This window comes from Penicillium crustosum (assembly GCF_028827405.1).
Source record: "Penicillium crustosum strain IBT 35664 chromosome Unknown utg000003l_segment0_segment0, whole genome shotgun sequence".
In the NCBI taxonomy this organism is placed as follows: Eukaryota; Fungi; Ascomycota; class Eurotiomycetes; order Eurotiales; family Aspergillaceae; genus Penicillium; species Penicillium crustosum.
The window spans coordinates 2,552,759-2,565,956 of NW_026623124.1; the positions used below are offsets into that span (position 1 = coordinate 2,552,759).

At 49.1% G+C, this 13,198-nt stretch overlaps 4 protein-coding genes across 4 annotated transcripts; 3 read left to right on the plus strand and 1 right to left on the minus strand.

Annotated features, from left to right (window-relative positions):
• Positions 1–772: 772 nt before the first annotated feature.
• On the plus strand, positions 773–1,696 carry N7487_008031 (WD40 repeat domain-containing protein; the record flags this gene model as incomplete). Its single annotated transcript, XM_056875761.1, has 1 exon — positions 773–1,696. The coding sequence occupies one exon, from the start codon at positions 773–775 to the stop codon at positions 1,694–1,696; it is 924 nt and encodes a 307-aa protein (XP_056727949.1).
• A 537-nt stretch (positions 1,697–2,233) lies between these two features.
• N7487_008032 (MFS transporter) lies at positions 2,234–3,808 on the plus strand (the record flags this gene model as incomplete). Its single annotated transcript, XM_056875762.1, has 2 exons — positions 2,234–2,746; positions 2,801–3,808. The coding sequence occupies 2 exons, from the start codon at positions 2,234–2,236 to the stop codon at positions 3,806–3,808; spliced, it is 1,521 nt and encodes a 506-aa protein (XP_056727950.1).
• A 603-nt stretch (positions 3,809–4,411) lies between these two features.
• Positions 4,412–7,892, plus strand: N7487_008033 (lipase family protein; the record flags this gene model as incomplete). Its single annotated transcript, XM_056875763.1, has 2 exons — positions 4,412–4,744; positions 4,800–7,892. 2 exons carry the CDS (start codon positions 4,412–4,414, stop codon positions 7,890–7,892), a joined length of 3,426 nt encoding a protein of 1,141 aa, XP_056727951.1.
• A 578-nt stretch (positions 7,893–8,470) lies between these two features.
• Positions 8,471–9,421, minus strand: N7487_008034 (C2H2-type zinc finger protein; the record flags this gene model as incomplete). Its single annotated transcript, XM_056875764.1, has 2 exons — positions 8,471–9,183; positions 9,244–9,421. 2 exons carry the CDS (start codon positions 9,419–9,421, stop codon positions 8,471–8,473), a joined length of 891 nt encoding a protein of 296 aa, XP_056727952.1.
• Positions 9,422–13,198: the final 3,777 nt, after the last annotated feature.

A 13,198-nucleotide genomic window follows, 5' to 3' on the forward strand; every position in this document is an offset into this window, starting at 1 on the left:
TACACCTGAAAAAGACATCTAAAAGAACATCCAAAAAGACCACTAAAAAGACATGACAAGGCATAAGCGGCCGACTATCCATGTGTATATATAATAATACATATATATATGTAGTGAGTACAGAGTAGACCTCAGGACATCGACTTTGCACAGGATGACGTAAGATGTATATGCCTATATGCCTGAGGCGAGCATGCATAGGAGGCTGCCAATACAAAGTCAAGTCAAATATAGCAAATCCCTAGTCTGGAGACATCCGTAGGACATATAAAATAAGTTATAACAGGTGCCTTTTCCGGAAGGTATAAAAAATCTACTCCGTACATTTACAGAGCAAAATAGGAAGGTCAGCAGATCACAATGGGCCGGCCTAGCCAGCTTACCTAATTGGCAAATCCGGCTGTCATTTTTGCCTATTTGTGCCTATTTGCTGCAGAGAAGAGGAACCATCACTTTCTTACTCCTTCTGCACCATATTCAATTAGGATCGATATCTGCTATGAACGGGACTTTTTCCCCCTGCAATTCTGTTCACCCCGCAATGCACTGCTGACGGACACACATCTCTCATGACCTTACTTCTCATTATGAGAAATCCTTCACGTCAACGCGTTTTATAGAGCTTCGCAAACGACTCCTGAATAAGCTATTTGAAAGTTTGCTTCCCTTTCTCTGCCATAGGGAGTTCTGGAGCAATAGCATCCTCTTTTTCTGTTCTTCTGGGTTTCGCACAATCAAACCCCATCAAAATCAAAAAGTACCGCTTCAACCAATGGCGGACCTAGTCACTCCTTCATTTGGGAAGGTGACCGCGTCCAAAACACTCGATGGCCATACTGGCTTCATTTGGGATGTGGCCCTTTCCGGCAACGGTCAAATCCTCGCCTCAGTCTCCAATGACATGATGATCCGTTTTTGGAACGCCAACACCGGTCTTCAGCGCGGCGCCGCAAAAGACAACGGCCATTCTCACTGGGTGCGCTGTGTGCGATTTTCCCCCATGGGCCGATTCTTGGCCACTGCCTCCGATGATATGACTATTCGCATAAGCGACGTGAACACCGGGTTCACCTACCGCATGCTGCAGGGCCACACCGGCAGAGTGAGAGCGGTGGAATTTTCCCCCGATGGAAGAACCCTCGCTTCGGCCTCGGATGATTTTACTGTACGATTGTGGAATGCGAGCTCGGGTTTGCTGCTTAAAACCCTCAGTGGGCACTCGGGTTGGGTGCGCGCTGTGGCCTTTTCGCCTGATGGAAAGACTCTCGCTTCAACCTCGGACGATAATACGATTTGCCTCTGGGACATAACCACCGGCAATGAAATACATCGACTAATTGGCCATGAATCCTCAATCAGGGCTGTCTGTTTCTCTCCCAATGGGAAACTGCTGGCGTCGGGGTCGCAGAACAAAGACCTGCGCATCTGGGATACTACTTCTGGCGCCTTGCTGAATGTCCTCCGGGGACACTCTGGACCTCTACGTGTGATCGCATTTTCTACTGATGGGAACCTAGTGGCATCAGCGGCCGACGACTTAACCATCCGCGTTTGGGCTGCGCCATTGGGGTTTGCGTGCGTCCGTGTCTTAACGGGCTATTCGGGGTGGGTTCGGGCCATTACTTTGTCGCACGATGAGAACATGGTGGTCTACACGTCTGATGACATGACTATCAAGATCTGGAGCTCGGCGTGATTCTCTCTCGCAGAGGGAAGATTATTTTCGTTGACCTGCTCGTTTGTTTGTTTTTTTCTTTTCTTCTTTTGAGATACCCACCAACGTTCTTGATTCTTTGGCCCGCATGCAATTTCCCTGCGATTAGCAATCAACTTGTTTAATTGATCAAAAGTCGGAACTAAACTGGTCTCCTTTACCTGGTTTGAACAGCTGGGTCGAAGTCGCTAAAACCGGCCAAGATCGTCCCCTCCCCCTCATTCAATATTTACGCCAACTTCTCAAGTTCAAAAGCCTACTCATGCAAAAATTCCACGAACTGAAAGGTGCTGGGTATGCTGCAGATCCTGCTTCCCAATGTTTGGACTAGTATGACTCACTCGGAATCTTCTATCTACCTAGCCTATCACGCAATGGGACAGTCTTCTCGCAAACGCTTAATTGGTCTAGTATCAAATTAGGCAAGGATGGACATTACATCTTTCATCCTGACTCAATTTGATGGGATACGCCCTTCAACATTGCTATCTTTCCAGTATCTTTATTTAGACTGATACCATGGGCCAACCATTTTCAAATGGCGATCCTCGCCAAGTCTATGATGGGATCAACAACAAACCCACAATCGCAGAAAATGCTCTCCAAGAAATGGCCGAGATAGGACAAAGCCACCAGTCATTGATTATTGACTTTGAAGAAAACGACCCCGGAAACCCACTGAACTGGCCAGCATCAAAGAAATGGACCATAACGCTTGTTGTCTCTCTTTCCGTGTTTTTAATGCCACTGTCTTCGTCAATTGTTGCACCCGAGTTGAGCACCATCAAAGACGAACTGCACATGGGCAGCTCACTAGAAGCAGTCCTGGTCCTCTCAACCTTCGTACTGACCTACTGTCTTGGCCCTTTGATACTAGGACCATTGAGCGAGATATTTGGAAGAGCCGCAGTCTTGCACTCGGGGAATTCATTCTACCTCATCTTCAACCTGGTTTGTGGGTTCGCTCGAAATAAAGGCGAGTTACTCGCTTCTCGTCTGCTCAGTGGTATTGGAGGCGCCGGTGGACTTGTTGTGAGTTTGTCCCTGTTTCTACAGCTAGGTCATGCTCTAATGCACCAAACATAGGTGGGCGCGGGTATCATTAGCGATTGCTTTCCCAAAGAAGAGCGCGGCTGGGTCATTGCCATCTACAATCTTGGACCTGTCTTTGGACCTTCTCTGGGCGCTGTCGTTGGAGGTTTTATCACACAATACACGACATGGCGCTGGGCATTCTGGGCGACGTCTATCTTCGACGGGGCCTTGATCGTGCTTGGTTTGCTTGTTATGGAGGAGACATATCCACCTGTCATCCTTGCGAGGAGAAAAGCGAAGATGTTGAAAACAGCTTCGACAAACTCTCCACTATTGAAGACACCTTATGAGAAACCAGACCAGACTGTCGGTCAGTTATACCGCAACTCTCTTCTCCGACCGTTGCAGCTCTTAAGAGTCCAGCCCATCGTTCAAATCCTAGCCATCTTTTACGCCTATCTGTATGGGCTGATGTACCTGGTACTCTCAACATTCACGACTTTGTGGGAAGAGAAATACCACCAGCCTACCGGCCCAGCTAGTCTAAACTACCTCGCACTGGGAATCGGATACTTTCTCGGCTCGCAGGTATGCGGGTTCCTCGCGGATCCAATTTACCGAACCCTGAAGAAGAAGCATGGCGAAAATGGCAAACCAGAATTCAGAGTAGTTCTCATGTTCCCCGCTTCGATCCTTGCCCCGGTCGGTCTACTGTGGTACGGATGGGGGGCGCAGGCCGTCACACATTGGATTGTGCCCGATCTTGGCATTGGGCTGTTCGCCGGCGCGGCGATGATTCTATTCCAGTGTACTAGTGCATATTTGTATGAGGCTTTTACTTTGTATGCGGCTAGTGCGACGGGTGCTGTTTACATTCTTCGTGGATTAACGGGGTTTGGATTTCCTCTTTTCGGTCCAAGGATGTATCAGTCGTTGGGTTATGGATGGGGGACTACGATACTTGCTCTCGTTGCTGTTGTCATGGGCTTCCCGGTACCTATTGTTCTTTGGAGATATGGTGAGCGACTTAGAACTCGGAGTAGTTATGCTACTGGATAAAGTATGGATGCCTTAAAAGCTATAATTCACTTCACTTCCTACGTATTACGCAAGGACACTTTATTAAACAGGATATTTGTGCAAAGTGGATGGCGCTATCGGGTTCCTGGACGTTCTTCCGGAGACAGTCGATGCACTCGGGGACAAGATGACGGGTACTTTTCGACTCTGAATCGGACAGGTTCGGATGTGATTAAGGCACCGTGTTTGGGAGCCAAAGCAGTTCTCGTTGGTCGACCGGTGATTTACGGATTGAGCATTCAGGGCCGAGACGGGGCTAGACAGGTTCTCTAGGGTCTTTCGGCCAATTTGTGGCAAAACATGGGCCTATCGGGGATCCGGAGGGTGAAATATTGCGATAGGAATTAAGTTCGCAATGGTACGGAGGTGACGTGAAAGCGATGATGTAGAGGGTAGAGAGAGGAACAGGGGAACATGCGTGTATAGAAAATGTTGGGAGTCGATCACATGTGAAAGGCCGATCTTCAATAGTTGGGGTATCAACTGGCTGACATCTACTCCGTACACAACACTTGGACTGTAAATGTAAAATCTTTATGACTTGGATACATATATGTATTCAAATTCTTGATATGTTTAAAAATGTTTGAAAAGTCCAATGACCCCGGAAAACCTGATATCGAGATGAATCTCGACCATGCACACCCTCACATCCCAGCCTCAGGATCGACTCTTCTCCCACGACCAATCGCGTCATTAATATCTTTGATTACCCAGTCAAGCTCGCTTTCTTTGCGGCTAGGTACATTCTTCGGCGGGGCAGCCCTGGATGGTGCGCGAGCCACGACTTTGACCAGCTTGGAACTAAGTCGTGCTTTGGTCGAGGGGATCTTGACGAGAGCAGGACGAGACGTTGCGATTCGTAGTGGTGATGAACATGGTAGGATAGAAGCGGAGTCTCTACTTGAGCGAAGTGTATGTTCCTGAACCCTGCAGGTCTGTCGACTTAGTCTCGATTAACACCCCCTAGTTGGCGACGCTCCACACGACCGTGACCTCGGCATCTTTCTTCGCTGCAGCGACATTTCATTTCTCGTCGACCACATTGTCTTCGGTTGCAAATCTCTCGCAGGCACTTCTGTCTACTTTGGATGCCATCCTTGGATCCACCGAGTCTTCGAGGGCCATTGCAGCTATTATCACGCTGATTCGACGTGAATTTAGATCCGTTGAACCTGGCGCAAGTACCCAGAATATCGGTGTCGGAGACCTCCTCATCGGCTCTCTAGGGTTCGCACTATTGCAGCGTTGGGGTAAGAAGAATACCGAAAGACATCTACGGCAGAATGGCGCGGATGAGATTGTTTGGGATGTTGTCATCCTGGACAACGGTGCAAGAGCAGACGTGATCGGGTCCCATCAACTGCAATTCCCCGATCGCAATAATGAAGAGCCTGTGAAGCCTGGCAGTGCTTCCTTTGTGATGCCTGGAAATTCCGAGGAAGCCTTTGATGTAGTTAAACGGTCGAGCATATCTGATCCGTTTGGGCATCGTCTCTCTATTCCGTTGGATGGTCAGCAGCAAGTGTCCGATGAGGATATTCGCGCTTATATCATGAGCCAGCTTCCTCAGGGCTGCCACGCATCTATCAGATCGGAAGTCCTGACGGCACGAACGATCACAGTCGATGTCTACGATGACGATATAGCAGAGATCGCCGCCCCGCCTGGAACGAAAATGATAGAAGAGAGATTCCACCATGATCATGATTGTGGAGAAACTAATACGACCGATGGCCAGCGACGGTTTCCCAAGCATACGGTGGTGTTCAGGACAGCCTTCAACAAATCACAGAGCACTCAGCTGCGACCGTATGACAGCTCTGGAAACCTTGCTCTACCTGAGCATGATCATCATAAACGGGACTTGCCGGGCAATCTGTTGTTCAATAGTCCGGTGAAGTCCCACCATGATCAGTCGCATCCACATCCTGATACTACACAGGGCAGCCCTCCCAAGCGCCGTGGAACAACTCCCAACCTGCAGAATGAACCTCCCAAGTCTGCACCTAGCAAAGGCTCATTCGCAAAACTCGCACAAAAGGTTAAGCCAGCTGTTCTGGAAAGGAATGAGGCCAAGCGGCCACCGGGAAAGAAGCAACCTATAGCCTCATCCGGACCCTCGGGGATGACGAGTCCTCGTCTACCTCCCAGGCCTACAAAAGGAACAGCGTCTGTGAAGGAAGCGACTGCACGAGAGATCTCCAGCAGACCTGCTCTGAAGAAGAGACAAACTGAACCTGTGAACTATCGACCGACAACCCCTGTTCCCAACCGGGGTTTACGCAGGTCGCCCTTCCCAAACTCCCCCCAAAGACACTCACCACAATCGCAAACGAAAAATGCCCCATCTCATGAAAGACATGTTTCTAGGGGCTCACGAGGGGGGCATTATGCGGTGCGTGAGGAAAGCCAAGAGTCACTCCTCACTCAAACCGACACATTCCTCTCACGCCATGGTGCTGGTACCCGTCCCGGATCGCCTGCCACAGTCCAGACTCATGTTCGCAGCAGCAGCTCCATGTCTATAACGAGATCGGAAGCAGACGGGACTTTGTCTGCAAATGATAACCGCCCCAGCTCGCCAGCTATGCATCGCAGATCCCAGTCATACACACCCAGCCTGTATTCCCTAGCAACTGCAGGGTCTGAGACGTCGCTGCTGCTTGCGCATCGGCCTCGCAAAAGTGCGTATGAAGATATGGAAACCATCCAGGCGCTCAATCGCGATGGCTTTGTTCCCGGTATCTTTCCAGAAAGACACTTCGTGCAAAATATTCGTCGGTTCTGCCGGTTCTCCTCTGCCTCATATGGCTCGAATGCGCTCACAGTCATGGGTGTTCCTAGTGGCCCGAAGAATATACCTAGTATGAAGTCAGACGGCCACGAGCACAGTGCGTTCTCAGAGAACACAGGTCTGCCACCGTCCACGATCCTCCTATCGTCATTCGTTGATCCAGCTGGTGGCTCGAACGCAGCTGGTGAGACAGAGACGGGTTTCCCACTGGTCCACTATCTTTCCATCGACCATGACTCCAAAGCCGTGGTTCTGACTCTGCGAGGAACTTGGGGCTTTGAGGACATCCTCACAGACATGACTTGTGATTACGACGACCTCGAATGGCAAGGCAAAAGCTGGAAAGTGCACAAAGGCATGCACGCCTCAGCCAAGCGGCTCCTAGAGGGCGGCGGCGGCCGAGTTATGATCACACTGCGCGCGGCACTAGAAGAATTCCAAGACTACGGCATAGTCCTATGCGGGCATTCGCTCGGCGGAGGCGTCGCAGCCCTTCTCGCAACGATGATCTCAGAACCCAACGCCTCCACAACAGGCACATCCTTCATCACAGCCTCATACCAACCTGCCACCCGTCCCCGCCTCTTGACTGCAGATAGAACCTCCAATATCAATGCCCCGGACCCCAGCCCACCAACCTACACCCTCCCAGCGAACCGCCCAATCCATGTCTATGCCTACGGTCCGCCAGCCGTGATGTCCCCCTTCCTCCGCCTCGCAACGCGGGGCCTAATAACAACAATCGTCAATGGCTCCGACATAGTCCCCAGCTTGTCGCTAGGCATCCTGCATGACATGCACACAGCGTCACTATCCTTCAAAGATGACACCACGGGTGCCAAAGCGCACATCCGCCAACGGGTCAGCGATTCCCTCCGCCAAAGCATCATCCATAAATTCTACGTCAACCAGCCTCCGCTGGTCGTGAATGCGGGCGACGGCGTAGGCGAAGACGCCTGGGCCTGGAAGACGCTGAAACTGCTGCGGGATGAGATGCGTGCACCAAAACTTATGCCGCCCGGTGAGGTTTTTGTCGTCGAGACGATGCGGGTTCTGCAGCGGGATGCGTTCACGGGGCCGGAGCTCGGGGTCGATGGGTATCCGCGTCTTGGGAGACCTGCGACTCGCGTGCAGATACGGTTCATTCGGGATGTTGATGCTTGGTTTGGTGAGTTGCGCTTTGCTGGTGGCATGTTGAGTGATCATAATCCTGCGCGGTATGAGACTAGTCTTGCTGCATTGGTGAGGGGGGTTTTGGATGAGTAGACCTTGGAAGGATTTGGGTATTTATGAGTTTATGCTCTATTTTCATTTAGGTCGGTGTTTACTTGCGGATTGTATGTTGGACAGATACATTTCCTCCTTTTTCTTGAGTTTTTTGGAATTACTTCCAAGGTTATGATGGTAATGATGTGATGATACATACATGTAGGGCACAGATAGACAAGAATGACCGTGAAAAAGTTTATGTCCTGGGCCCCTTCCATGATTTAAGCAGTCCGAACGAGAAGCACTCGATGGCTCGCCGTGGGCACCGGTTTGTGTTTAAGAAAGTACAAGGCTATGAGAACTACGAAAACGGCTATAGGATAATCGAACAGAGAGAAATAGTCTTCATCATAGAATGTACATTGAGAATCGTTATTTTATATAATGTATAGAACCGACCCATCTAAACCAAATGGGAATCCGTTGGAAAGAATCAAAACCAAGATCCAGGGTATCACGGCATCACACACAACGCCAAACATAAGAAATCCCCACCTGACAAAAGAAAAAACACCCTTTAGAAAAACAATACGACAAGAATCAGAATAATACCGAGACAACAAGTCCACAACGGCTTATACAACAAGTGCAGTAGCAGCAGGGGCAGGGCCCGGGCGACCAGAGTGGCAGCCACGCTCATGGCGCTTCATATTGCTGCGGACAGAGAAAGCCTTACCACAGCCAGCATGCGTACAGCGGAAGGGCTTCTCGCCAGTGTGGGAGTGGGAGTGGATGCGCAGGGAAGACGGGCGCGAGAAAGCCTTGTGGCAGGTACGGCAGATATAGCGGTCGTGGTTCTGCTGGTACGGGGCTGAGGAAGAAGGCGGGAAGTAGTGGTGGTGTTGCCATGCCGGGGTGACGGGAGAGATGAGAGCCGAAGACGAGTGAGAGTGGGAGTGCGAGTGCGGCTGTTGCGTCTGGGCCTGGACAGTAGGCATCTGGGGAGCTGATGCTGGTGTCGAGGGCTGGAAAGAAGATGTGGTTGGTGGGCGTGGGTAGTACATTGGCTGTTGGGGAGCGTCAATGGGAGATGTGTAAGATGAAACACTGGGCGCAGGCGAGGCGTATGGTGCTGTGTTGCGGGGGATGTGGACTGAGCCGTTGCTGGAGATAGAGGAACGGTGTAGGTGATGGTGATGGTGCGCTTCCTTGTGAGAGAGCGACTCCACGGGAGATGCGCGGCGATGGGCGTGGCCGGAGCCGGGGCGCAGAGGTGGTGTTGGGGGCAGCTCGTAGGACTGGACCCGAACGTGACGTTCACCGAGAGATGGTGAGAGACGTTGACGCTCTAGGAGGTATATGGTTAGCGAGGATGTTTTGGGATTGAAGTATGGTTGGAAGTACTCACTAGCTGCGTGCTGAGCACCATCGGCACCCTCAAAGAGAGATGAGATTGAGGGCAGTGAGACCTTAGGCTCTTCGGCTGGCGGCGACAGAGGCGGCGAGCGCTTATAGTAGCTGGACTCAAGAGGAGTATATACCGGCTTGGCAGCCGTGCTGTGAGAGAGGAGATTCGCGAGATCCATAATGAAGAAGATGTGTTGGAGAGGTTTGATCCAGGTGCGTTTCGAGTTCGGCTTTGTTCAGCGAGTGGGGGATGCCACGAGGTTTATACCTAGAAAGCAGGCGGGCGGCTTTGGATGATCGCCAGCGGAGGATGCCGACCTAGGCAAAATTACGATTTTCGTTACAAACATTTTCTTTTTTTTTAATTTAATTTCTTTTTTTAATTCATTTTATTTTATTTATTTTAAATTTAATTATTTTTTTTAATGAGACGCAGTTTGCTCCAAAGCTTAATTTAATTGATTTTTCCTAATTTAGGTTTAATAAAATTCAATTTAAAATTAATCTAAGCAAAATAAATAATAAATAATTCTTTTCGGAGATTAACGTGGGGGGGAATGACGATTCACCCACGCGAAGAGAGAAGCCCCAACCTTCCAGCCTTGTGGGATGTGCAGTACCCTAAACCCAAATTGGGAGGCCGTAAAGACCCCGTTGGACGATTGCACCTCGGCTACGGTTAGTGCAGATCCTGCTCGACCTGTCACATATCGTAAGCCACCCCATAAACGGCTGATCGATCAGGGATCTGTTGATCTACGAAAGTGATGAGATGAACGGTTGTATGGGGAGTAGATATTGATACAATCATTCCAGTTGTGTCTCACTTTGAACGATAATAGTGATACAATAATATAGGTGTAAAACCCGGGGGATGAGACCGTGGACGGTTCAGGAGATCATTTGTCGCGTGGCTATGGAGTAAAACGGCGCAAGCGAAAAGGGAAGGTCACAAAGGGATGACGCTAGTCCGCTTTGGGTCTCAACTCCGGAACCTTGGAATCGTATTTACACCTGCGCTGCTTATACGCTGGTCAGGGTGCTCCATTTCATGCGTTCCAAGGTTTTATGAGTTTATTATGTACTGTGAAATTAAATTTAATCTATTAATTACCATCACCGCTGCAATTGATGCCGGGTTGTCACCACGGGCGGCTTTAAGCGCTGGGGGCGAAACCATAGGAATGCCTGAACCTGTTATTGACCCATGGCCCTAGACTCGCTTACACAAACCTTACAAACACAGTGAGCGGAGTACATGGATGTATGTAGGTATACCATACATGAAAGAAAAGAAAAAAAACTTGTTTTGCCTCCCACTCCAGTGCATGATACGTATACAATATCCAGTTAATCCACGACGTACTCTCTCTAGTCGCTGTCTAATCGCGGATCTGGGTTGGCAATGGAGGAAAGGAAAGATTGTTCCGGCATTTGAAAACCCATACTGGTACGAAGTTGAGAGGGCGACAAGGCCTAGAGTCAATCTAAGACCTCGCTCCTGAAGATCATTCCTCGAAACCGTGGAACTGAACTGTGGCTACCAGCGAAAAATGAGTTACATATTGACACGATCGGCGTTCTGGAACATTACTCCTATTGCCATTTTACCTCCTACCATCTCCGGCCGTGCACGATTTCTGCACAGGCGCGACTAGGGATTGGCCGTTAGGGGTGGATTTGTCCGGCCTCGTGGAAGCGAGCTCCACTATTTAGCCCTTTACGAGAGATCGCCGGTGACGGAGATAATATCAGAGAACGGACTGCACACAATCAAGTAGACGGCAATTAGATAGATATATCGAGTATGGATCCATATGTTTCATTTTGATTCATAATTCACTTTTATACTCCTTATCTCACCCGACAAAACCCTTATACAACAATATAGCTCTCGATTTATTGATTACTATTCAAGAATGGCTCGAGCGTCAGGATCGTCCCGGGCCTACGGATGATCCCCCCCTTGTCGGCACTTGGTTCGGATCGCCTATCCTCAACTGAGACTGGTCCCGGTCTTTGTGTTCCGCGGTCAATGATTGGGCCTCCCTTGGTTCGGCCCAGGGTAAATGTATATTTGACATTTCATTTTCAGCTCACCCTCAGAAAGTCATTTAGGTCATGGTCATGAGCAGTCCACGGGTGTCAAATAGAAAATACACTTTTAAAGATCTTCATTCTGAGAAGCTTCACGCCCAGAAGCCTATTTTTGCTTTTTTCCTTTTTTTTCCCTGCCACGAAACCGGGAGAAGTGTGATCCGCTGGAATCTCGTCCCATGGGAGCAATTTTACGCTTTACGTTTACGTAGAGTTTTTTTTTTTTTTTTTTAATTCAAATGCCAAACCAAGAGTTATTTTTCCCCCTTCCATTTCACTATAATTATCCCCAAGCCACGTCCACATTCTATTTTTCCAGTCAACAATCAATAGTCTGCCCAGATGGTCAATCTGACCGAGGAACATCATCTTGAAGGTGATCGAGCTATCCTCTTTAGGTCATAGATCCGGGTACGTAGCGGATTCAGCCGTGATCGCTGATCGTTTCTTGATCCCGGGGCACTGGGCCCATGCCACGCGACTGTCTCACCCCTTTCCTCCCGAACACACAGGCTTGTCCAGGTCGAGTTAATGGTCGCAAATCAGTGGGGCTGAACATGTCCAGCCACGCGAGGAACACGGATCCTCGCAGATGTGATGTATTGTATACAGTATACGGATTACCCTCTATAATATACACGTTCAATGCCATGTTCACTGCAGAATACTGGTTGCCTTGCGGAATGGTTGACACATGGCACTTGCATATATATCCATGCGCATTGTGTCTGCTGTATCACATATCACATCGTATGGTGTTTCATGAAGGGAAATCCCAAACTATAATTAAAATTAAATCCCCAAGCGTTAACCTTGAGGGAATCACCAAAGTTTAAAGTGGTTTTCTCTCGAACGTACCTAAACCTATTCCAAGGTTGTAACCCGTGAAATTTTAAATTACCTAAATCCGCATGGATACCGAGGCCACTATAAATTTTAAACCGCCAAGCTTGTTACACGCCGATCGGGGATTGGTAGATCCGATCTTACGCTTGTACTACTTGGGAAGGTGCTTCTATTGGACGGTGGACGCGCCTGGTACTGCAAGTGCCACGCACACAATATGCACCTTTTTTTAATTAATTTCTCCATTTCACGTGGCAGCAAGCCCTAATCTGGCACTTGACCCGATGCACCTGTCTACGTCCGATCACTAGGATATCCGCATGGGATCTTCCCGCGACGAAGACTGTGCAGTAGTGTACATATTACATGCTATTCATGCAGGTATTGAATTATTGATAATTAGATTCCCACTAATATGGCCATGTCGAAATGACTCCTTTCAATTCCATCCTTGTTGCTAAATGGATAATTTCAAGATTCATCCGTCATAACTGCCTGTATAGAAGTCTGCGGAGCCCAATACCTACAATATATGTTGTATGAACAATTCTGTCAAATTACCTCCTTCCTATTCGGTAATGATTGGTGGATCAACGAAGATCCAACTTCAGGGGGACACAATGCATACAAAGTACATCCATAGGTAACCGATGGCCATAGCTCCTGCTGACTCATCCCATGATCGCCCGCCATCACTAAGCGATGACTGTTTAGGGAGTGTCTCCGATGCGGCCCTCCACGTAATGTCGATATTGTTAGGCGTTGACTCGTATTTGGCCCCTGGTTTATATAACCTACTGCATACGGAGTACTGGAATGCACCTTATCGGAATATTGGTTATTGGTTGGGATCTAGATTCAGATTAGATACCTCCCGAACTGATCTGATCTGATGATGTCCTAGTCAACTCGTTATGAACTTGCTTGTTTGGCCCGGTTAATGGCCACACGGAGTGATATTGCTGCGGTGGGAACTTTTTTTTTCATTTGATTAAAACAGATTACTCCTTCAG